This window comes from Lutra lutra, chromosome 14, assembly GCF_902655055.1.
Source record: "Lutra lutra chromosome 14, mLutLut1.2, whole genome shotgun sequence".
NCBI classification, from domain to species: Eukaryota; Metazoa; Chordata; class Mammalia; order Carnivora; family Mustelidae; genus Lutra; species Lutra lutra.
Genome location: NC_062291.1, coordinates 74,271,484 through 74,297,569, shown reverse-complemented (window position 1 = coordinate 74,297,569; position 26,086 = coordinate 74,271,484). Strand labels below are relative to the sequence as shown.

The window sequence follows — 26,086 nt, the reverse complement described above, 5'->3', positions numbered from 1 at the left end:
CCAGTTTTGTCAATTTATTTCTCCAGGAGAAAAATCAACATTTAAAGGGTCCAAAAAGAAGCTAATAAAATTACTTGATTGTTTTTAGGAGACATTTACAAACTTTGCTTTTTTTTTGAGAGAGAGAAAACATCACAGGGAGGCAAAAACAACCAGCTCCACTCCCGCCCCCTCTCCCAAAAAACCCACAGGCTATAGATGAATTATTCTAAGAATTAGTCTTATTTTTAATGCATAGAAAATAGCAAAATTATCATGCCAACATAAAGAATATATACTATAATTAGCAAGTGCCTAATTATCAAAACAATGATAGTCATGGCTCGCGGCAACCTAGCAATCGTATATACAATGCAACTACCTATTGTATGGTCGTTCCTCCTCTATATTACAGTCAGTCCTCATCGAATGAAGCTATGTATAAATGGCATCATGAAATAAACATTGAGTATCACAATAGGATCATATTCTGCTACTGCACGATCACAGCATGCAAAGAACTATGCATCCGTCAGCTGTAAACAGTAAAGTGGTTTACCTTCCAGAAATCCAAAGAACGTGAAAAGTACATAGATAGTACTAAACATCAATTATATTGAAATGACTTTCATAGTGAATGAAGCTGTGTTGTATGAGGCAGCTTTGGATATCTCTGTCACTGCTTTCTACACATATCCTGTCGTCCCCCTGAGGTGGAGAAAACATTTCAAATGAGATCTGATAATGCTGAGTTCTAGCGAACTGTTGTCCAAATGAGGACACCAAGGATTCTATGTCCCAATGTGAAAGAGCTTTGAAATCATTTTTCCTTTCTGCCATGATTCAGATTTGTGAATCGTTAAGAATATGGTCAATGTGGGCAGTGATGAACTTATTTTCTAAACTGGAAACTTCCTCTCGTGACATCAACGTGTCGAGGTTAGAAATAAGGATACTGTAGACATCTACTTGTATTCTAAATGGATGACTGGTGGGAAGGGACCTGGATCACGTTAAAACTTGGGAGGTGTCACCTCTAAAATACTTTTCATAATATCTGCAAAGGATAGATAAAAATTGAGCAGCTAGGAGAGGAAGGCCAACAGAAGATGGTCTGTTCTTACAAAATGCAGATGGATCATTTAGGTCTGATCCAATGATTCCTAACCAATTAAAATAATTACCACAGTAGAGCTGAAGCTTGCACACACTAAAATAACCATTTCAGCTCTCTCCAGGTTCGGTAAGAGGGTTTTTGGAAGGAGGGGAAACATTGATTGCTGGACAGGTTTTTCCATGCTCTATCAGCTCTGATAATGAGTTAGGCAGTTGGTTAGGCAGTGGATGACAGGAATGTCCTTTTCACTCAGAATTCTAATAAACCTCCTGTGAAGTTGCACACGCCATCCATCCAAATGTGACCAGTTGTGGTCTGCATTCCCGTTAGGTGGAAAATAGTCATATTCTCAAACCAAGTGTAGACACGATATGGTCATGTGGAATATTTAAATATACTACCTACATCCTACTAAACCAAAATCTTGCTTTTACATTTACAGTGAGATAAAACAGCATTTAAAGCCATTGCAATTTGCTCATTTCCTGTTCATATACAAGTGATTTAAGTTTGCTTATGAGGCAAAAACTGTACAATTCTCATCATCCAGGCATTATAAAATGTCTTTCTTTAAAGTCTTGGGATATAAACAGTTTGGTTTATATGAATTACATATTTTCATCTGCATTAAGAAACAATATACATCTTTTTCCAGCGTAATTTAATGTTATCTACGATAAGCCTAAGAGAGTCGTAAAAACTGACTTTATCGTCCGTGACCATCAATACTGTTACTTTCATAAAAGTCACGAACATTCTCTGGCCACTCGGGTCATTGCCCATTCGGAGGGAACTGTACGTGAGCCCTGGGACCATACGGAGATTCGCCTCCATAAAAACTGAGGCCACAGACCAGCCTTAATGGACGTCATTTTACAAAATCGAAACATTTCGGAATATCCAGGAGCAGCTTCTGTTTCTCAGACACAAGTTCCCTGACGTGTTGAGAGGTGGTGTTTTCGATTTCGGACTCCCGAAGTCTTGTCTTTACTATCTGAAGGCTTCTGTTGTGAAATATCTATTAGGGCACTGGCAATTGCAAGGCCTGTAGGAAGAGGAGAAAATCATTCAAATATTTAGTTAGACATTTCCGGGAGAGTGACAGTAGTATTTTAGCACCCTGTTTTTTTATTGTTTTATATTTAGTCATCATACATTTCACTGTTTATTGGAAGTTATCATGTAGCTTGCCCTTTACTTAAAATGTTTCTCAATTGAGACATATGAATGTGACACAGAAAGAACAAGGATCTAACAGTTAATTGACTCTGACTTCAGATGGTCAAATTCAGTGTGTGTGACAAAGACATTATAACCAGCTGTGGACAGGACCCCACACCTTAGTTCCCATGTCTGAACACAAGTTTGTTTTAGCTGTACACAGAATTTTCAGCGTTACTATTATTTTTATGTGTATAGAATAAAAAGCCATTGTATTAATTTTTTTCTAGAAATTTTGAGCAGTTTTAGTTTTTTTTTCTAAAAGATTTTATTTATTTATTTGAGAGAGAGAGAGAGAATGAGAGAGAGAGCATGAGAGGAGAGAGGTTAGCGGGAGAAGCAGACTCCCTGCTGAGCAGGGAGCCTGATGTGGGACTCGATCCTGGGACTCCAGGATCATGACCTGAGCCGAAGGCAGTTGCTTAACCAACTGAGCCACCCAGGCACCCCAAGTTTTTTTTTTTAAAGATTTTATTTATTTATTTGACAGAGAGATCACAAGCAGGAATAGAGGCAGGCAGAGAGAGAGAAGGAAGCAGGCTCCCTGCTGAGCAGAGAGCCCGATGCGGGGCTCGATCCCAGGACTCTGAGATCATGACCTGAGCCAAAGGCAGCTTAACCCACTGAGCCACCCAGGCGCCCCAAGCAGTTTTAGGTTTAAAGAAGAATTGAGCCAATACTGATACATGATTATCAACCAAAGTCCATAGTTTACTTTTTGGGTTCACTCTTTGTATTGTACATTCTAAGGGTTTGGACAAATGCATAATGTCATATATTCAACATTAGAGTATCACACAGAGCAGTCTCACTGCCTTAAAAATCCCCTGTGCTTTCCCAGTTTATCCCTCCCCTTCCCAAGAGCCTCTGATAATCACTGATCTTTTTTAAAAGTCTCTGTAGTTTTGCCTTTTCCAGAACATCATATGGTTGGAATCACTGTGCATAGCCTTTTCAGACGGTCTTATTTCACCTAACAATGTACCTTTAGGGTCCATCATATCTTTTTTGGTCAATGGCTCATTTCTTTTTGGGATAATATTCCATTGTATGGATGTACCACAGTTTGCTTGTCCGTCCCCTTATTGAAGGATATTTTGACTGCATCCAATTTTGGGGAATTATAAATAAGGCAAGTGTAAATACCTATGTGCAAGTTTTAATGTAGATGTAAGTTTCCAATTCACAAATACCTAGGAGCATGATCATCAGATCATGTGGTGAGCCTGGCTTTTAGGTTTGAAAGAAACTACCTATCTTGCACAGGAGCTATACTATTTTGCATTCCCACCAGCATTTGACAGTGTCTCTGTCAGCATTTGGTGGTGGTGGTGTGTGGGATTTTAGCATTCTGATAGATACGTAACCATATCTCATGGTTGTTTTCATTTGCAATTCCATAATAATATAAGATGTTAAGCATCTTTTTCATTTGCTTATTTGTCAGATGCACATTTTTTTTTGGTGAGGTGTCTGTTCAGATCTTTTACCCTTTTTTATTGAACAGTTTGTTTTCTTATTGTTGAGTTTTAAGACTTAATTAACATTTTAGATACTAGTCCTTTATCAGATATGTGTTTTGCAAATATTTTCTCCAAATCTGTGGCCTGTCTTTTCATTCTTTTTTTTCAAGTGCTTTTAAGAAGTAAGAAAGCACCCAGGCACAGAGTTGTGTTATGGACAAGTAGACATGGAAGAAAGACAGCTTGATATTTCTTAAAAATAAGAATAAATCCTGAGTATTATCAGCAGACTATCAGCACAAAGGTGGATCTCTAGTTATCATAGGTAATTTAAAGAATATTGTTTTGTTACATCATTTTGTCTATTAATTGACAAGAACATTTGGTACGATGTTCATGGATAGTAAAGATTTTCCTAGATTTGTACAAGCAATGGTCCAGCCAGATACTCCGGTTTATCATAGCTATATGTGAAGCATTTTAGTTTCTGTTAAGTTAGTTTCATATAATTCTTGAGAAAAACGAAATGTGCCAAGTCACCATATTAAACCAAGAGACCAGCCTGCTTGGTTTAAGGAGGTGACTAAAGGACTTTTGGTTCATTTTCCCATCTCCCAGGTCTTGAAGACTTGACCCTGGGTTGACCTGAACCAAGCCCTGAGCCCTACAGACATCTCCTCAATGTGCTGCTCTTAGAAGGTCTCACTTTGGATCTGAAGCTATGCAAGAGGCCACTGAATTATTTTACTCCATAATTGACTGCATGTGGGTCATAATTATTTTACTCCATAATTGACTCCATGTGGGCAGTATTCTCTAGGTAAGCCTCAAATATGATCTGGTAAGAACAGAACTCCAGAGGTCTATGAATAGAAAGAAATGCCAATAGAGGGAAACAGGTAGTGTAAGAGGAGGGTCAACCAGTCTAGTGCACGACTGTAGAAGTCCAGGGACGCCACGTTCAAGGAGTCTGCAGAGAGCACCAAATGGGCCAGCACTGAGGCTGGATGCGAGGACATTAGATTTCCTCGAAGAAGATCTGGATGATGTTTGAGTCCTGTTGATACCTAACTGAGGAGGGAAGTCTGAAAGTTAAGCAGGGAATAGGGAGAGAGGAAATGTGAGAACACATAAAGCCGCCACGTTCAAGCCGTTTGGCACTGCAAAGAGGTGAGTTGGTACACAGGGAAAGCAACAGGTCAGATGAGATATATGCGAATACAGAGGATCATCTGAGGACATACATTTTTCAAAGGAAAAAGGAGTTTTTATGTACATGTGAAAATCGAAGAGAAGGTATTTGTGGAGAAGAAGAAATTAACAAAGCTAGGGAGGGAAAGGATTAAAAAGTTACAGTAATCACCGCCTAGGCTGATAATCTTAGATATTTGTCTTTTAAGGGCTGCTGTTAAATACCCTGCTCTTTGAGGACATTAAATAAACATTCTGAATTGCTTAGAGATAACGCAAGTTTAAAGGTTCAAAGTTTAAATAAATATTGTTTTCTTGACCTCCGAAGAATACATAGGAACTTCTGAAGTGTCCCACACAGATATTTCTGCTGTAGGAAATAATTACTTTGTTATTTCTTCAAGGGAGGGAGCTGAAGCACATGTTTTGTTGTTGATGTTGTTGTTGTTTTAAAAAGGCTCACAGGCCAGGGTTGTGCTAACAAAAAATTCAGTACAGGCAGACCTTAAGTTTCCACAGATCTCTTGGCATCCTTCTGTCATAATTCACAACCTTCTGTTACTTCATTCCTGGCACCATCTTTTCCAGAGACAGCCAAATATGACAAAGAATATATGTCTCTTCTAATGTAGACAGAGACCACTTACAGTAATTGCAATGATCACAGCTTCTAAATATGAAATCATGTTATTCATTAAACTACTGCATGACCCAGTCCAAATGAGCTCTGAAACACAATACTCTTCCATTTACATGTGGCTGCAAATGTTGTTTTCCTCACAGAAGATATAATGTCAGGAGAGAAGCAGTTTGAGTTGCCCAAACAGGAAATTCCTTGCTAATCTGAAACTGCCACTGTACCTTTGTAATCCAGGCTATTGGAAGTCCGAAGCCACATTAAAGTGGTGTCTCTCATATCCTGGGTTTGCTAATGGTTTGTAAGTTTGCAAACACATTCCATTGAAAATAATAAATCACAAACCATATTTCAGTCCTTGATTTACAAATAAAATTGCAAATCATGCTCATTTTTAATTTGGCAAATTTTTGTTCTTTCCTATGGAAATAGAACTATCAACTACATTTACAGATTCTGCATAAATGGCACATGCATGTAGGAACCCTGAATTCCTGCACTGATGTTGAGTGTCCCCCACATGGACCTCAGAGGAGGCTCCAGGGGACACATGGCCGGCTCTCATCCTCCGGAAGGGCCAAACCATGTTTTTGTTTAGATTTAAACTCGGGTCCTTTACAGGACTACACATCTGTAGCATCTCATGAATTACCTTTTTTTAAAATAATCTTATAATTTAATTAAGAACTGCATAATGATCATAACAACTGCATGCATGTCTGAATCAAATTGTTGGGCATAAGTTTTTATTACCATTTTTGCATTTCTTTATATTGTACTCTATGGAGAACTCTAACACAACAACCCAGAAATTGCTAGGTCCTCATTCAACCTTCAAGAAGCCCTGAACAGAGGAGTAAACATGAGGAAACAGGTCCCAGTCTTCCCGAAGTGTCTAGTGTGTGGAAGTCCCTTTAAAAAAGAGAGAGAGATGGAGAAATCAAACTAGTTTCTATCCTTGCCCTTCAGTATACTCTGTTGTTAGGGAATCTTAGCTGGTAAAAAGAAAAGTTGTCAGTAGCTCTTTAAGAAAACCAGTATTTCTGCTCTCTCCTTGCATGAAACATGTGTATGCTGGTGGGAGACTGACCATATAAACAGGCAATCACCATGCAATAACATGACTCTGGCCCACAGATGCAGCAACCTGCTCAGGAAACCAACTCCCATCTACAATAACCAGACTAGGAAGTCCGCCTGCCGTGGCAGGTTTGCGGGAAGTCAGCCTGCTATCTCTAGTAACAATCCAGGAGGTCAAATGATTACTTGGTAACAACAGGTCCCACCTACCGAACTTCATTAATAACTGACAACTTCCCTAATTTTTGTCCAAGCTTCCAACTTAGGGCCAACCCAAGAAGGCAAATATGGACCCCTAACCAATCATCTAGGATGCCCCATGCCTAGTTAACCTGACTCTAGCTTTCCTGTGCCAATAGCTTCCAATCAGGGCATGCTTGAAGTCTTCTCTTTTTTCCACTATATCCCACACACTTGCCTATTTTTAAGCGTCTGCCGAAATGCAAGCACTGAATGTTGGGTGATTCCCTTGCTGGAGCAAGTTCTGAATAAATAGCCTTGCTTGTTATTTCTTTGGTCTTGGTTTATTTTCACAAGGGTGATGAAGAGATAAAGGTAGCTTGAGATCTGTCCTAGGTTGTTTTTTTTTTTTTTTTTTTTTTTTTTTTCAATGCATCAATAAATAAAAGCAACTTAAAAATAATTCGTCCTTGAACCATGAGAGACTATGGACTCTGAAAAACGATCTGGGAATTTTGAAGGGGTGGGGGGTGGGAGGTTGGGGCACCAGGTGGTGGGTATTGTGGAGGGCACAGATTGCATGGAGCACTGGGTGTGGTGCAAAAATAATGAATACTGTTATGCTGAAAAAAATAAAAAAATTAAAAAAAAAAAAAAAAAAAATAATTCGTCCATATTGCCCTTTGAGGCAAACCCTTTCTCCTTGTTTAGAGTTCCCTGGGAAATCTGTGCCCGGGGAGAGGTTTCCAGGTGCCGACCCCCCAACTCCTGGTGCCCCTAGTGGAAGCGCTTCTGGCCAACGGGACGCCATGCAGCGGTGCATGCTGCCCGGGGTTTGAGTTCCATTAAAATCAGGTCACTCCAGAAGATCATTTTTCAAAACGTCACACAAATCATCTGATGAAATCCACTTATTGTGTTCTCTGGGCCTAGCATAGTTCCTTGTTATCAAAGCAATACAATTAACCGGGGGAACAATTCATTATTTTAGACTGGTGGTCCAAAGGAATTTCATTTACCGTGTCAAGATGATGCACAGATCGCGGCGGGCTGCAGAATTTACATCAAAATATGCCGGGAGATTCAATAAAAATGCTGGGGTTTAAATATTTATTATAAGCTTTACCTTTTTGCACTTCTAGTTTTTAAATACCAGACACGATGACATTTAGGTTATTTAAATATGAATTATAAACCTCATAAGAAAGAAGGTACCATTTTCTGTTTCCTACTCCACCTGCTGAGGCCTCGTGGTGTGGCAAACTAGCTCTTATGAAGGTGGCATGTCACTGGTGGCTGTTCTCGGTCACTTGGGGCTGGGTGAGCTGGGAGAGAAGCAGACTCCTTTGGGACCATGCAGACTTCCTTCAGAACAGGGGCACTATTTAATAGTTACTCGTGTGGACGCCAAGAGCTACCATGGATATTTAGGAAGTAAGTAGAAGATATACCAGAATCAGACCTGTACCCGGATTCTTTGGGGAAAAAAAACTCCAACCATTTCTTCCTAAAATTAAGAACTTTGTTTCTCAATAAACACCTGCAGACATGCCCTTAAAAAACAAAACAAAACAGGGGCGCCTGAGTGGCTCAGTGGTTAAAGCCTCTGCCTTTGGCTCAGGTCATGATCTCAGGGTCATGGGATCGAGTCCCGCATCGGGCTCTCTGCTCAGCAGGGAGCCTGCCTCCTCCTGTCTCTCTCTGCCTGCCTCTCTGCCTACTTGTGATCCGTCTGTCAAATAAATAACAAAAAAAAAAATCTTTAAAAAAAAACAACAAAAAACAAAAAACAAAACAAAAACAATAGAAATTATTAACAGCTACATATTTACATGGTAAATAAATATATCTTTTTAAACCGCTAAATTTGCAATGAAAACCACCAAGGAGAAACATCAGGGATTGAGTTATCTTTAGTAAAACTCTAGCTTTTCCTAATGGAAGCAAAATGGTATTAGTAGACTCCGGCTGTAACAATGTAGTCATAAAATTACTGATGTGTGTTTTTTTACAATTATGCAGAACAATTAATAAGTACAGTAATAAAATACTGCACATCAAGTGAAATTGCCTTGGAAAGAACATCCTCTTTATATACAAACATAGCACTTCCATTTTACATTTGAACAAAGCCTCCGAAAAGTCATTCATTTTGAGAAATGCTCTCCTCCCAAGTCTGTGTAAAAGCAGGCACCACTATATATTTTAATTTTCCAGGAAAACAGCTTCATTAGGCGTGAAAGGTTAATTGCAGGTTTAAGTGGAGCTCAGGGAATGGTGCAGGGTCTGCAGTGAATTACACAGTCTGCTTTAGGACGACTTGAATGAGTGCTGTAAACTGTTTGCCCTGCTGAAATGTTTTACTACCTCATTTACTATCTGTCTTCTTTTACGGCTTGTATTTGTAGTTCTTCTAAACCTTTAATGGCTACAGTTTTATTTCACTGTAATCAGATTTAAATGGAAATACCATGCTGGGATGTTTAAATGTTTTCCCTCTGATTGTATACAGCTACATACTACTGATCAGAGTCCTGGCTATCCTTCACATGATTAAGAAAGTGACTTTGGGAAACTTTGATGTTACCTAGACTCTAGCTATTGTGCAGACTTAATTTAACATTCAGTGTGGCCATCCTTGCCAATATGCAACTAGGGCTGGATGCATAATTAGAAAATATGCATTTCCATTTTAATTTATCTGTTGGAAGGCCAGTGCAACTGAAGTCATTATTAGGCAGAACTCCAAAGGTTACATTGTTGAACCAAAATTGAAATGCTTCAAGTACTGAAAACACTGGAATGACAAATGGACTAGTCATATTTGTCTGATAGTTTAAAGAAATGTTTCCCTTCACCTACTAAAAACCAATGACAACTATAGATGTCAGTGTTTAAATACAAATTGTAAATGTATTCTGCTTATACAATTTTGTTTGGCCTTTAACACATCATAATATTTTAAAATTTCATTTAAAGACACACCGTGCAAGTTTTATGAAATACACTCCTACCCCAGCACCACAGATGCCACCTTCTGTAACATTGCTAAGTTCTCCCTAAATTGTATATGGACTGTTCTCTGATTGGTTGGAATGTGTTGAGTAAATCATGGTCATTACTATCTCAAGTCATGGTTTAATGCAAATCCTCATGCTTTCTTAAGAAGTAAAGCTTCTTTTGGATGTTAACAGTTCTAATTTTAATTACATAGTAAAAAATCTTACTAATTCATTTAAAATATTTAGTGATTTTTTTTAAGAGTCATGGACATTAGAAGAATCAGCCTTGTAGCTACCCTTCCACATTGTTAAGTAAATTTCCAATTGAGAATTCCCTCATCCTAAGCCACCTGGGGAAGTATTTGCTGGTATTTTCTTCCTTCATTTAAAGGAATCTGATATATGATAATTCTTTATTTTAAGTCCTAATCATCTTTAAATTAATTAAAGTGCTTTCTGATCATTCATTGGAAAAATCAAACCATTGTAATAATGGTAATATTTTGTTTTCCATTAGGTAGAGACATTGTATTTCAGCATTTCTAGTAATAAAATGTCATTGGTTGCTTTAAATTTAATGAGATTATGTGTGAAAATATTTATAAAGTCCTATACAAAGGTAATTAATAATTTTAATAATTAAACAATCAGTTACTACCATTACTAGTAAGAAATCAATCAAATTATGACTGTCCAGAAAATTCCAAAGTCCTCAAATATCAAGAAAGTGTTTGAAGAGCAAATCACTTCACTTAACTATTATTTCTTGAGTGTCTACTATATATGCCAGGCACTGCACTGAGTCCCTAAGAGCTTAGCAATGGATAAGACAGACAAGACATAAAAGATTTGATATCCCATGGAACTTCCATTATAGTGGATCAAGCTTTCGTTTTCTTTTGACAAAGTTATTTTGAAGATTAAATGTGAAGTGCTTAGGAAAAGTACCTGGTACCTAAGAGCTCAAAAATGTCATCATCACCATCATCATTACCATCATCACCATCATCACCATCATCATCACCATCATCACCATCATCATCACCATCATCACCATCACACCATCACCATCACTACCATCATCATCACCATCATCATCACCATCACCAACACCATCATCACCACCACCATCACCCCCACCATCATCACCATCACCACCAACATCATCACCACCATCATCACCATCCCCACCATCATCATCACCATCACCATCACCACCATCACCATCACCATCACCACCATCATCATCACCATCACCATCATCACTAAGTGAGAAGTCTGAAGTCAAGTATGGAGCAGTTGACAAAACACAGAGCACTCAAGACTTTGCTTCTATCCTTTAATAGCGTTCATTCATTCACCCAACAGCTAGCATGCCTACTGTGTGGAATGCCAAATAAGGAACACAGCTGGACAGAAAGGGGGAACTCAAAGACTTGTGGATGGCATCAGTTTAGAGCAATATTGTCAGTGAGGTGGTCCTGTGTTCAGTCCTCAAACCAGAATTATTTTGATGCCTTGGATAACCAAATTGAGAATTTGCTCATAGAGATACAGAAGACTTATGTATGTTGCTATTCGTTATAGAATATGAAAATAACTGAAAGTGGTAATGGCAAAATAGAGGAAAGGCAACATGCAACAGAGAAAGCATTGCTTATATTAATATTGCTCTATTATTGGAAATACTACCTTTAATTAACTTTTATCCACTTTCTAGGGTTTAAAAAATGCTTTCCCATTGATAATCTAAGTTGTTTCTCTAGTCTATTTGGCTGAAGTGGGTCAGGAAGCTCATTGTATCCCCTCTTCACTGATGGCCAAATGAGGCACAGAGTGATGAAATGCTCAGTTCAGGGCCACGCAGCTGGCACTGGAGGTGGCACCTGAACTCAGGCCTCCAGATCCTTTGACTTGAACTCTGCTCACTTCATACCATTAGAAGAAAATTGCTACTTTAGTATAAATGAGTAACACATGATATTGAGCCAAAGGGGGGTGTGGAACCCAAAATTCAAAAACTGGTAGAGGTGTGTAAAATCAGTGAAGGTCAAAGGCATTAATTAATGTTGATGGTAATAAAAATAATAGTAATAATATATTTTTTAAAAAATCCCTATTCTGTTACCATTGACTGAATGCTTACTAATGCAGTCATTGCCCTCACACTGGATGTGTATCATTTTATCCATTTATGCAAATAGGAGCAGACGACAGTGTAGCTTCAACTGAAAAACCTGTGTTGAGGGCATATATGTAGCTAGCATGGTTGAGGTGGGTTGTTGTCAAAGAGTCATTATCAAATAGCGTGAAGCTAGGGCAATAATACAAGCACTCCTCGATTTGCTAATAATCACACAGAGATAAATTCTATGAAGTAGGCCCAAAGCATTAGGGAAAAAAATGTAGAGGGGAGACCTCTGGGGTGGGTGTGGAGGTCAAAGATTCCCAGGCGAGGTGGTTTCTGAGCTGAGGTGTGAAAGATGAGAAAGGACTACTCGGGAGAAAAGGCCTGGCCTGAGCGGGGTGTATTTGGGCTACAGGGAACTAACACTTTGCCAGCACGAAGGGCAAGGGCATTTGAAACTTTTGGACATTTGCTCTGGGTGGAGCATAGGTGCGAACAGGAGAAGAGTGAGAGAGAAGGGAGAGAGAGAAGCAGAAAGGAGTCCATGAGACAGCCCCAGATGCCAAATGTGGAAATAGATGTTCCATCTGCAAGCCGGAAAGAGCCACGGGATGATTTTAAGGAGTGGAAAGGCATCACCATATGTTGATTTCAAAGAGACACTCCTAGTGGTAGCTGAGACGGATGGGAGTTGGGGGTAAGGCTAAGATAACTATAACCAGATAAGAAAACGGCAATAAAGAGAGAGAAAAATGATGAACAGCACAGATGTTTTAGGAGAGATTAATATGGGAGATGAAAAATAGGGAGTGATCTAGAACAACTCCCAGCTTGCTGGCTTGAACAGCCAAGTGCATACAAATGTTATTCACTGTATGTGAAGGAGGGACAGAATCACCACGGTAGATGGCGGATCATTTGTTCTGTTCTGGACGTACTGAGTTCAGCGATCTGTGGGACATCTCAGAGGGAGTGTCTGGCTAGATATGCCAGTGGGAAGCTCAGGAATAAAGTCTAGCCCAGAGATAACCAGGGTGTTCTGCATGGATGGAATCTGAAGGCTTTGTAAGTAAAGGTAAGTAACGCAGGTGTTGTAATACTTAAAGGCTGACATCTCAGTGGCTCAACATGTTAGTTCATTTCTCACTTTGTAAAAGTCCCAGGTGAGTATCCTGATTGGTGTCAGGACATGCGTGGGGGAAGGACGAGGGAGTGAGGTCAGCCCCTGTCCTATGTGGTAACTCAGGGACCCGGGCTGACGGTGATGCTGCCATCTTCAGCTGGGGCTTCCATGAGTGCCTGGAGCATTGACATCTAGGAGGCAGGTGGGAGACGAGAAGGTAGAGAAGCTCATGGTACTGCCTCAATGCCATTAGCAAGTCCTCCTCTGCAGAAACAACTGTCCGCTAAAGGACGGAGGGGCAGATCTTGGGTGGGAAGCCAGCAGTCTCTGCCACCAGGTGGAGGAGCTGCCCTTGGTAGGAAGAAGAGAGTAAGAAGGAGGTCAGCCCGAGAGGAGAGGACTGGCAATGGTGGAGGGGAGTCCATGGGAAGACAGACCAGCCGGAGAGGCAGGAGGAAGGCAGAACTGAGACTGTCCAAGACTCTAAGAAGACTAGTTAGGGGCTAGTTCTAACCTGTGGGTCCCGTTTCTGTTTGTAACAAATAGCCACAAAATTCCATGACAACTATAAGCCAGCTGAGTGTGTGGCTTCCAAGCTTTTCTTGATCTGAAATTCAGAATGTCCCTTGAGAGGTTTCTCTTGGAAGGAAGTTGGAGTCGGTGGTTCCTAAGGTCACTCTGGCTCTCCAGATTTATGGCTGCAGCTGCCTTTCTTCAGCAGGCCTGCAGCAAAGACCCAGACCCCGCCGCAGGCCCCCTCTCTTGTACAGGCTCTCAAGGGCGGCAGAGCGGGCTGCCACGAGCATGACTGCAGAGTCGGGGGACTGGCTGGGTCCGAGGACTTCCTTGCTGGAGATGAGCATTTGTTCCTGCTGCCTATGGGCTTGTGAAGGCCTGGACATACTTCTACCAGAGTGAGAACCACACCGGTAACAGTAGGTATGGTCTGTACTTCCAGATGTGGTTTCCGTGACGCCAAGAACACCAACCAAGACCTGGTTCTAAATTTCATATCAGAAGTATAAGAAGGATGCATGGTGTCAAAGACCAGGCTGGGATTAACATTATGTCTAGCAATCTCTGGACAACTGAATAGATTATTTTTAAAATTAATTTTCTAACTCTTCATGTTATAATAGAATTTTGCATTTTTAACTCTGCCTACCCCCAAGACTGGGAGCACTTAAAATGTAAGAGCTATGTTTTTATTCACCTTTATATCCCAATGCTTAGTCTAAAATAGGTAGTCAGCAACTACCACTTGAATGAGGAGTAAATGCAATATTGTCATTCTGTATGCTGCTAAAGAAGTGAATTCTGATTGGAGGTCTTGGTGTTATTTTATCTTGAAGGTATTCGGAAACAGAGGCTGGCCTCCTTCTTTTCTTTCTCCTTGTGCTTAGCTGCAAAGAAGACAGTGAGTGGAGCGTGGGAATAATGCAGGGCAGGGAGGGACCACCAGAGCAGCAGTGTACCTATAAACAGTCTTTTGTCCAAAAGGGGATCCAGGAGAGAGTCTCCTGCATGGTCCCATTGTGCTCCCCTGAAGGCCTGAACATGCTTATGTCCAGACAGTGAGAGCTACACCAGTGAGCATCTGGCCCAGTATCTTGGTCAACATGGTCTATAAACAGGTTTTAATATCTGTGGCTGTGTGTACAATATTGATGAAAAATTGAAACAGCTGGCCACACTTGCTTGGCAGCGAAGCATTAGCAATTCAGCTCTCCCTAAATGTCTTTGGAGAGACTGAGAATTTTAAATCAACTCGGGAAGCCCCATCATAAGCTTCTTTCAGTTCCTGAATGAAACACTTCCTAAAAGGAAAAATCAGTTCACCTTTCAAGTTCTGATCTCTCTCTGGAGATCTGTGCAAAGTTAGAGCCAACACAAAAAACACAAATAATTTTTTGAGCTCTGATATCTATTTATAAGGAACTAGATTATAATTTTCAGTCAAGGTTAAACAGTGTTGGTGTGCTGTGAGTCACTGTTTTCCACAGCATTTATAGAAGAATATATGAGAGTACAGTAGACAGCCTCAAGCTTAAATACCACACGGTGCCTATGGACCACACTGACTATTCAAAGACAAGCCATCAGCTTTAAAAAAAATGAAGTTTAGTATTGTCCAAGGTGATGTTTCTGCTCCCCTAAATTCATAGCTGTCAATTTGTGCCTTCTGTTTAAAACTCTCAGATCATAGCAAAAATGGGAGGGAAAAAAAAGCAAGATAAAATTATGCAAATCCTCACTGCTAGCCATTTAGATAAAATGGAAGGGAAAGATGCTATACAGAATCATGATTTTTCCATTAATATTATTATAAATTGCTTAGACCTTACCGAAAGTTATTACAGATAACTTAATGGCCAAAGGCATTTTAACAAAAACAGATGTGTCTGTAACCAAATTGATCCTTGATAAATCTCCTTTGCTGAAGGAAAAGGCAATATAGTTGGACAGTGTATTTCCCAAAAAAAGACTCCAAACCATGCCTCTGATGTTTGCTAAGTGATCCAAGACCCCAGATAGTACACATTCTCTCCAGTAATTCAAAACAGGGACTTTGGGGAAGTGGTTTGTTTAAATGACCTCCTTTAATCTAACAGAAAATAGTATAAAAGAAAACTTCATTCTCTGAAGCAATTTTGAGAATCTGACTGAGCATGTCCCATAAAGGCTGACCCTTCTGAGTGAAAAAAGTGTCATTTTGCCCCACTTTGCCTTTGGAAACAATCAAAGTGTCCCCTGAGCTACTGTAAATTGAGAAGTGTTACAAAGAGTCAGCACTAGTGGGAACCTTTCAAACTCTACAGGCAGGTAAATCATAGAGGGAGCAGATTTCAGAATGATCTGGAACTTTCTGATATTATATCCAGGGGGATAAACACGGTCCTGCATTCATTCCACGGTATCCGTAGACACAAAAAGAACTCCCATACATTGTTCTACAATCTCTGACTATAGTTTCTTAAATATCCAAATATATTTGTAGAAGGGATATCTTGCTAATCATAGCTTCTTCACGGGGTGGCAATGAAATGGGTTAAGAGACGGATGGAGACAGAAATTCGTATTTGTACTCGTCATTATAGAGGGCCCACTGGAGAGAGAATCAGAACGTCATTTGTGGGAGGGATGGAAAACTTTGCCTTCTTCATTAGGCGTATTCACTTTGGATTTTATCTACCTATTTTCAGTAAGTGCCTTACTGGCAGGGAGATGAAAAAACTTGCTTTCAGGTCAATAAAGGAAATCTCTTATGATCAATGGTTGATTAGAACAGGATCTTCTGAGCAGCAGGCTCTGAGCTGCATTCTGTAAAGGGTTTTCAAATTAGTCTTACTCTGAGGTCTGGGCAAGGGGCCAGTTCACCATCCAGCTGCTGCTGACTTTCAGCTCGATGGTTGATGAGTTCTCATAATTAGAGGAAAAGTTTTTTTTTTGTTTTGTTTTAATAAGGAAAAGAAACTTGCATTTTAGAGGAATTAAATCTAAGAAAGTATAGGAGTATAGCGGAAGTATGGTACTATCTGGTTTTAAAAAATATTTGTTTCAAGATGCACAGATCAATGGAACAGGATAGAGAGCCCAGAAATAAACCCATGCGTATATGGTCAATTAATCTATGACAAATGGCAGGAGAATATACAATGGGAAGAGACAGTCTCTTTAATAAATTAAAACTTGACAGCTACATGCAAAACTTGACAGTTGGGAAAACTTGACAGCTACATGCAAAAAATGAAAGTGGACCACTTACACCACACACAGAAATAAACTCAAAGTGGATTAAAGATCTGAACATTGAGACCTGAAGCCATAAAACTCCTAAAAGAAAACATGGGCAGTAATCTCTTGGACTTTGGTCTTAGTAAGATATCTATGGCTATGTCTCCTTAGGCAAGGGGAACAAAAATAAAAATCCACCATTGGGACTACACCAAAATGAAAAGGTTTTGCACAACAAAGGAAACCATCAACAAAACAAAAAGGTAACCCACTGAACGGGAGATGTTTGCAAATGATATATCTGATACAGGGCTAATATCCAAAATATATAAAGAACCTATACAATTCAACACCAAAACCAACAACAACAAAAACATAATCTGATTTAAAAATGGGCAAAGGATAGGAATAGACATTTTTCCAAAGAAGACATACAGAAAGCCAACAGATATATGAGAAGACACTCGACATTACTCATCATCAGGGAAATGCAAGCCAAAAACCACAATGAAATATCACCTCATACCAGTCAGAATGCTAGCATCAAAAAGACAAGAAACAACAAATGTTGGCAAGGATGTGGAGCAAAGGGAACCCTTGTGCACTGTTGGTAGGAATGTAAATTGGTGCAGCTACTATGGAAAACAGTATGAAGATACCTCAAAAAATTAAAAATAGAAATACCATATGATCTGGCAATCCCAATTCTGATATATGTGTCCAAAGGAAAAGAAAACACTAACCCCCAAAGATAAAAGCACTCCTCTGTTTATTGCAGTGTCATTTACAATACCTAAGATATGGAAACAACTTAAGTATCCATTGATAAATGAATGGATAAAGATAATATGAAATGATACACTGGACTATTGGAATATAATGGAATATTACTCAGCCATAAAAAAAGAATGAGATCTTGCCAGTTGTGACCACACAGTGGTGATACATAAGGTTGAAATAACTCAGAGAAAGACAAATACCATATGATTTCACTTACACATGGAATCTAAAAAACAAAACAAACAAAATACCAGAAATGGACTCATAAAGACAGAGAACAAATTGGTGGTTGCTAGACGGGAAGGGAAGGGGGGGGTAAAATAGATGAAGGGGATTAAGAGGTACAATTTCCAGTTATAAAATAAATATGAAAAAGGTAGCATAGAAAATATGGTATATAACACCGTAATAATGTATCATGACAGAGGGTAACCATACCTATTGTGGCAAGCACTGAGTAATATACAGAATTGTCAGATCACTATGTTGTACACCTGAAACTAATATAATATTGTATGCCAACTACACTGCAGTAATAAAAATTTTTAAAAAAGGTTCGCATACACACACACACACATACACACACACACAAAAGTATATATATATCATCAGATTTTGTTTTATATTCCTTACTCCAAATCCTTACTTTTTTTTTTTAATTTTTCAAAACCCCTCACTTATTAGAGCTGGAGAATGTAGATTAAAAACTTTATTTACAAAGGGACTTAAGACTTGCCCTTGAATCATGTAAAGGAGATACTGAAAGGCAACTATAAGTGACTTATTTATAATTAAGTACATTTAGTCTCCCTTGCTTTTACAATTTTTATTATTTTTTTTTTGTGAAAGACTACATTTTAAACACATTTGGACAAACAAAGATTACAATAATCAGAACAAATGCACATGCCCTGTGAAGAGCTACAGATTTTAATGAACTACATTTCATTCCCGTTTCACTTTCCACAGGTAAAAATGGCCAATGAGCTGTTTTTCTTTCTTTGGTCAAGTACTAATTGAGAAACGAGAAGGTAGAACAGAAAGTACTGACCTTCAGTCAACAAGCTACCATGCCAAAGAACTACCCACTATTTGTAGAAAACTAGGATCATCTGCAAAGGATGGAAAGTGAGTGTACAAAATAGCAGATCCTATGGCTCAGGGACTCGATGTCCAAAGTCCATCAAGCATTACGCCTAGCTGCATACCACAGAGCCTTCTTTGCAGGGGATTATAAACAGTGTTATCTGCAAGAAAATATTGGGTGAGCTGCCTGAGACATAATATGGCTGTCTTTGTACAGAAACTACTCATATGGCCAGAAATGACCCAGCTGAATAAGGAGCTAAACCAATTATACCCAAAATTTAATTTTAATTCAAAGCAACAATTTAAATTGTGGGTGGCGGAATAGCCTGGCTGTTGGCTGAGCCATTCAGATTGGTTTACAGTTACGGTGGCCTCGATGGCATGTCTAGATCATGTCTTGAACTCTGTGATCCAACATGCAGAGTTGATACACTGTAATCCTGAACATGAGCTATATTTAGAAGCGCAATTAAACATGCACAGGCATCTTAGGATCAGAAATCTCCTATATCTCTAGAACTACTGTGAGATGAAATAAATTATTGACTCACTGTAGCTGATGTGGAAAAAGGCTGGTTCAAAAGAAGGAAACAAGGCGTAGGATGCCTCCTGAAGATCATTTTAAAATACGGAGTGCTGGTATTCGAGTGTACATTGTACATAGTTACTCATCCACAGCCACGTGCCCTGAAGCCCGGTCCATGAGGAGACACTTGCTTAACTTCTTAACATGAGCAGTACTTTAATACGAAAGGATCTGTACCATATTCTGTGAGAGGACTTGGGAACTACACCACAAACCTCACAAAGACGCTTTTTCACAGATTACTTAACCTTTCTCAAACGTTTATATTAGACTGACATTTGAAAAGAGAAAAAATATATTTTTATATACCAAAGCAGTCTGTTCCACTCTCCATCTTTAACATATTGACATGTGTTTTGTTCTAGTATTAACTCAAAATTAGCTTTGAGATAAAAGTTCATATTAATTATCCCATAATGTAGTCTAATCACTGCTGACATTTTGGAAGGTGGTAAGATAGCCAAGATATACTGAAAAAGTGGGTGAAAATATTTCATGTGTTCATCACAGGAAGCCTACAGTGCTTCTCCATGAGCTCATTTTGTCCTAAAGTGAACCCAACAGGGACAACTATTGCAAGCAGGATAAAAGGACCTAGTCAAAGCGCAGACTCCTTCAGACTTGTTACTTCTCTGGCTCCTAGATGATGAGCCAAAAAGATTTTGGACATATTTCAGCTTTAATCTCATTATTTTATTGATTCTTATGACTTTGGTGTAACACAAAAATCAGATCGAATGTGTCAAAGATTTATGTTTTAGATGTCTTTTCCTCAATTTAAATGATTAACCCTAGAATTAGTGAACATTAAATCTAATCTGGCACTGCCTTTTGAATTCAGTAAATGTTGCAAATTTTAATATTAAAAAACAGATACTTTTATTATACAAAAAATTCCTAAATCCCAGTAGAAAATATATGTGATCACACTTAGCATCAACAAAATTTTCCTTTTTAAAAATGTGAGCTTAAATTAGCCCCTATAGTTTATTAGTCAGAACAGAAATTGAAATTTCTCCTTGTTGAACGGAGTGAAAATCGAGTACAATGCAGTTATAACACAATCGCAAAGGAAAATACTGATTTTGATTCTCTCTTGTTCTTCAGGGAAGGATTTGACAAAATGGGGTTCTCAGGATGGTTATGTTGAAGAACACGAGGATTCAGTGAGTTTGGTAATGCCTTTGTTTCTTATAATTCTGTTGAAGCAAATTTAGGCATTGTTACAAGTATGAAAGAATGAAGCTTACAGGACAGATTTCTAAGATCATTCTTAAAATCTGATCCTTCCAATAAGGATGCTTTAAACACACACACACACACACACACACACACACACACACACACACACACATGCACGCACACTTATGGAGTATTAGATTAAGCCCTAAGAACCAACAAATTGCAAAATATTCTATTACAATTATACTGGTACCCTTTTTATTATCCATATGAACAGACTAAGCAAAGTACTCCCTTATTTAAAAAAAAACAACAACAACAAAACAATACTGTTTTAGTTCTGGTTTGATGAGAATTTCAAACAAGGAAAAAGGCAAGACAGTGAGCATCAGAATTGGGGCCCTTGGTTTGGGATAATTAACTAATCAATAGATAATTCTCCTTCTCGGGGACACATAGGGCCAGACATTTATTAAGGAACTTTTCAGAGTTTCATACAAGGTAATTAATACAGGCTTCAATATAGAAAATTACTTTTTAATGACTTTCTGTTCACGTTACATGAATTTTATGTAAGGAAAGGCTTATGAAGTCTAAGGTTTTCTTTCCACCCAGGTTATTAAAATTTGTATTTGAATATAGTTCCTTTCATTAACATTGAATCAGTTAGCTTTAATTTATGAAAAAGGACTGCTAAGTTTTACAATAGTTTGAACAGCTTTAATTTGCATTCATGAAAAAACACAATAAATTAATTTGCTACTTGGAAAGAATTTGACAAATGCATTAATCATGAAGAAACTGAATTCAGTTTTCTTTACTCTTTCTCACAAAGATAGATGTAAGATAAGAGACTACCGATTTAACCTTCTTTCAGCAGAATGAGATGTCATGATAATAATGGGGATATTCAGAGAACCAGAGAATTTTAGAGCTGGAAGGAATCTTAGAAATTTCCTGGTTTAACATATAGGGAAAGAACAGGTCAGTATCCCAAACTGTCAGAGGGGTGGGGTGGAGTAGTGGAAGGAGATTATTTCATTTTTCTCCATTGGAAAACACAGAAAAGTTAGAATTATTCAAGGACTAATTTGGCATTTAAATATAAAGTTATTTAAATAAATAACTTGCACCTGAACCCTGCTGCTTCTTGTCCCTGCAGTTTGAGACTACAGTTTGAGCTCAGAGATGATGCGGAATCATAACATGAAACACTTACTGCAGAATTTAGATTTTTAAGCAATAGCATGAAAATAGCACTCAGACTGTTCCTGACACCTCCATTGTGCATTGATGTTTTTGACAAGTCAATGAAATACTGTCAAATACATTTACAAATTTGTATCACTGTGACAAGGTTTGGATAAAGGAACATTCAACAGTAGTATACTGTGTTGCAAATATTTCTCTAATTTTGCTATTTGTCTTTTTACTTTATTTTTCTCTTAGTATCAAACTTGCTTTCATATGTAGTTCAAGTTACAGATGCTCTTTATGACTCGTATATTTTTGTGCTACTTGGAAGGGCCTTCCTTCCTTAGATCATAATAAGGTGTTCTCATGTTTTCTCCTATTGCTTTATTTTTTATTTTTTATTATTATCATTTTTAAATGTATTTATTTATTTATTTAGAAAAAGAGAGAAAGAGAGCACTTATTCAGGAGCAGTGGAAGGGACAGAGGGAGGGAGAGGGAGAGAAGCAGACTCCCTGCAGAGCGGAGCCTGATGTGGGGCTGCTACTGGATCCCAGGACCCTGAGATCATGACCTGAGCTAAAATCAAGAGCCCTATGCTCAACTGACTGAGCCACACAGGTGCCCCTATTGTCTTTTTTTTTAATTTAAATTTTTTGTATTATTAAGAAAATACAAAAGAAGTTGCTCGAGGCAAAGCGATCACAATATTCTTAGCAAATGTTCAAACTTTATCAATCACTGTTGAATTAATGCAATTCTAATTTTTGATCTACTACATACGTATAATATATGTGGACATATGTATGTATGAGACATTGCTGGGTCGCATGAAGATGTGCATATAATAATTTACATAATTTAAATCATGGGACCAATTCATCATCACTAGAAGGATTTTAATCTTTAAGTAAAGACTCTGATCAAAAAAGATTATAAGTGCCTACAGAATGATCTTAACAAAAAATTGAATCGCTCTTTGTAATTCAAACATTACACTAAATTATGGAAATGATTCTTATTCTCCCTTTACTGTGGGGTAAAGAACATGAATTCTTAAGGATAGCAAGAAAATAACCCATGAGCCCACTTATTACATGAGTTGTATTTTCCTTATGCTAAAAATACTAAATTAGTTTTGCTCTTTTAGGTCTTTGTGTCTATAGAAGTAAATCTAAATTTTTTCTTTTAACTTACAATTTGTTTTTTCTATATGTTATTCTTTATATGAAAGATATTGCCTTACTTCTTATTTTCTTATTAATTTAAAAATTTAAAAACCTGTTCTTATAATACCACATATGCCAGCCTGGAAAAGAGAAATTTTTTTTGCCAGAGATAATCCTTACTACTAAGAAAGAATATTATCAGAGTGCCAGGGTGGCTCAGTTAGTTAAGGGTCCAACTCTTGATTTGGGCTCAGGTCATGATCTCAGGGTCATGGGCACTAGCCCCATGTCTGGCTCCTTGCTCGGCAGGGAGTCTGCTTGAGATTCTCTCTCCCTTTCCCTCTCCCCCGGCCCACCCCCCAACACTGCTCTCTCATGCTCTTTAAAATAAATAAATCGTTAAAAAAAGAAAGAATATTATATAGATTATTTATGTATATAAAAGGATCATGTTATTATATGTTAAAGTATACTTAATTTTGATTGGCTATTTATCTTCAGAAAATTTTAACATTAAATTTTAAAGATTTATTTATTATTTTAGAGAGAGAGAGGGTGCACACACATTCGTGTACACTTGGGGGGGGGCAGAGGGAGAGAGAGAGAGAAGCTTAAGCAGACTCCCTGCCAAGCAAGGAGCCAGACATGGGGCTAGTGCCCATGACCCTGAGATCATGACCTGAGCCCAAATCAAGAGTTGCTGCTCAACCAATGGCACCACCCAGGCACCCCTTACATTAAATCAAATTTTAGCCAAATGATTACAGAAAAACTACTTCTGATTCTGGTTTCCTTAGTAAAATATACAAATCCCAGTTGACAAATTATGGTGTTTCTCTCTAAAAAATAAGGATTAGAATAAAAATATTTTCCCAAAGACAGGCCATGCTAAACTGCTTATGTATATCCACGGACTTTTTTCATTTCAACCAAATCTTAGTGCCAAAATGATAGCGAGCACGTAGGGCTGGGTTCAGGGACGGCTCAGGCCCTCATTCAGCACGTGTTGACGGGCACCCTTGGGTAATGAGGCTGGCAGGAGCCTCGTCAGCTGAGCAAACGTGCCCCACCCCCACGACTCTAGGTGAGTCAGAATCACTGAGGTAGGGAAGCGGGATAATGTTTGAGAAATATTTTCACTCATAGGTTTAAAACACAGAAAGTTTTGGTTAACCCTGCCTGAATTTCCACAATATTTAAGTTCATTTATTTTTATTTTACAATGTTTGAAAATACACAGTTATAAAAATGTTACTAAATTTAAGGTTATTCCCTTTCGAAATCAGGAGATTCACCAATATTTTATATTGACACCAATTTTTAGGGAATCAGCCACTGCGTGAAGATTATTCATGTTCTATTTCTTCTGGTATTGATACTAGGTACACTTATGAGGCACCTGCTACCTGATGCTCTCTAACCATAAAGGACAGCATAAAGGTAAATGAGGAATGTATTCTCAAACTGCGGACCAGTGAAACCTGGAAACATGGGAGGAGGAGGGAAAAGAATGAAAGTGCCTTGACTTAAAACATATTGAGGGGCACCTGGGTGGCTCAGTTGGTTAAGCATCTGCCTTCTGCTCAGGTTATGATCCCAGAGTCCTTAGATCGATGGAGCCCTGCACCAGGCTGTCTGCTCAGTGGGGAGCCTGCTTCTCCCTCTCCCCCTGCCCTTCCCTGCACCCCATTGTGCTCTCTCTCCCTTAAACAAAATCTTTAAAAAAGTTGTAACTTAGGTCTCTTACCTCATCCTTTTTTTTTTTTTTTTTTTAAAGTTACTAGTTCCTACATTTTAAAAAATCTTTTCAGGGGCTCTTGGGTGGCTCAGTGGGTTAAGCCTCTGCCTTCCGCCCATGTCATGATCACAGGGTCCTGGGATCGAGCCCCGCATCCGGCTCTCCGTTCAGCAGGGACCCTGCTTCCCCCTCTCTCTCTGCCTGCCTCTCTGCCTGCTTGTGATCTCTCTCTCTCTGTCAAATAAAGAAAATCTTAAAAAAAAAAAATCTTTTCATACATATTAGCTCGTATATAAGCTCTTGAGAAAATAGTGCAGAGCTACAATCTATGATCATCTCCGTTAGGCTGGATGTCATAATTTTTCTCTTTCTCTTGTCATTTGTTCTTCTTCTGCTTCTTTTTAAAATACCCTCTTTAGTTCCCAGCTTCTTTGACTTTAAAAAGCAGGTAGTGTGATGGCTGGTCTTTGACATTCTTGATTAAATAATTGCATTATCTAAAACATTTTCTAAGTTTTCAGAGACCTCCTTTTGTGAAATGTCTACTAAAATTTCTCTAAAGCTGTCTTATTCTGTGAGCAACTTGGACTGTCATATCATTATTTGATGCTGTAGAACATAGAAGGGATTTCAGATGGTTTCAATAACCATTTCTGTTATTGTGCTATTCTTCTAATTTTGGTTCCCAGGCAATTTATATTTAAATATCCTCTATATATACATCAGTTGTCGAAAGAAGTACTGATATTTTGATAATTCTTAACATATTCATTTTTTGTCTTAAAACTTTCTTTTTGGAATTTTAGTACCCCATCTATAAAATAATTGAATTTATATGACTTCTTTTTATGATACTGACTAGAAGATTTCCCTCTTTTATTAATGCTTCCATCTGAGGTTATAAAGGTGATATATTTTTTTAAGTACAATGCAAATTAATCCAGATTTTGGTTAATGCAAGGTCACTTTAAAGGATGACTTAAATCCATTCCATGCACCTTTGGGCTGCTTGGCGCCTTCTAAGGGTTCCTCTTGGGATCTGTAGCAAATGAATCTCCTGCCAGACCTGGCTAGATGGGTTCTCGTGCCCCTCTCAGACTCTGGGTGTCTGTAAGACACCCAGACTACTCCCAGCAGGGGATAGTCGAGTGTCTCAGAATTAGAGTCTTAATATGACCCCCTTTTGCGCTCAGTCTGGCTTTTCCCATTTCTTTGGAAGGCTTGGGGTAGCTTTGGCTTTTGCTGGCTTGAGTTCCATGAGCAGTAGCAAAGACTGAGTTGAGGACAGAACACATTTTGGCACACCTGCACACGTGTGCTAGAGTCTGAGGGAGGTGCTACCCACTACTGAACACAGAGGAGAGATGGGAAGACAGCACGCCCCCAAACGCACCGACTCTCCACAAACGTAACCCAGTCGTTGTCTCTGCTTGGAGAGGAGGGGGGTGGACAGTGGAGGCCGTGGCGACCCTGTGAGAAGGGCAAATTCCAG

The 26,086-nt window shown here is 38.7% G+C and overlaps 1 protein-coding gene across 1 annotated transcript in view; it reads right to left on the bottom strand.

The window, feature by feature from the left end:
• Window positions 1–646: 646 nt before the first annotated feature.
• ATRNL1 (attractin like 1) overlaps window positions 647–26,086 on the bottom strand; it is an 817,982-nt gene continuing 792,542 nt past the window's right edge. Inside the window, exon 29 of the mRNA XM_047702609.1 lies at window positions 647–2,141. Within this exon, the coding sequence (XP_047558565.1) occupies window positions 2,017–2,141 (125 nt within the window). The 3' untranslated portion in view covers window positions 647–2,016. The remainder of the gene's footprint in view (window positions 2,142–26,086) is intronic.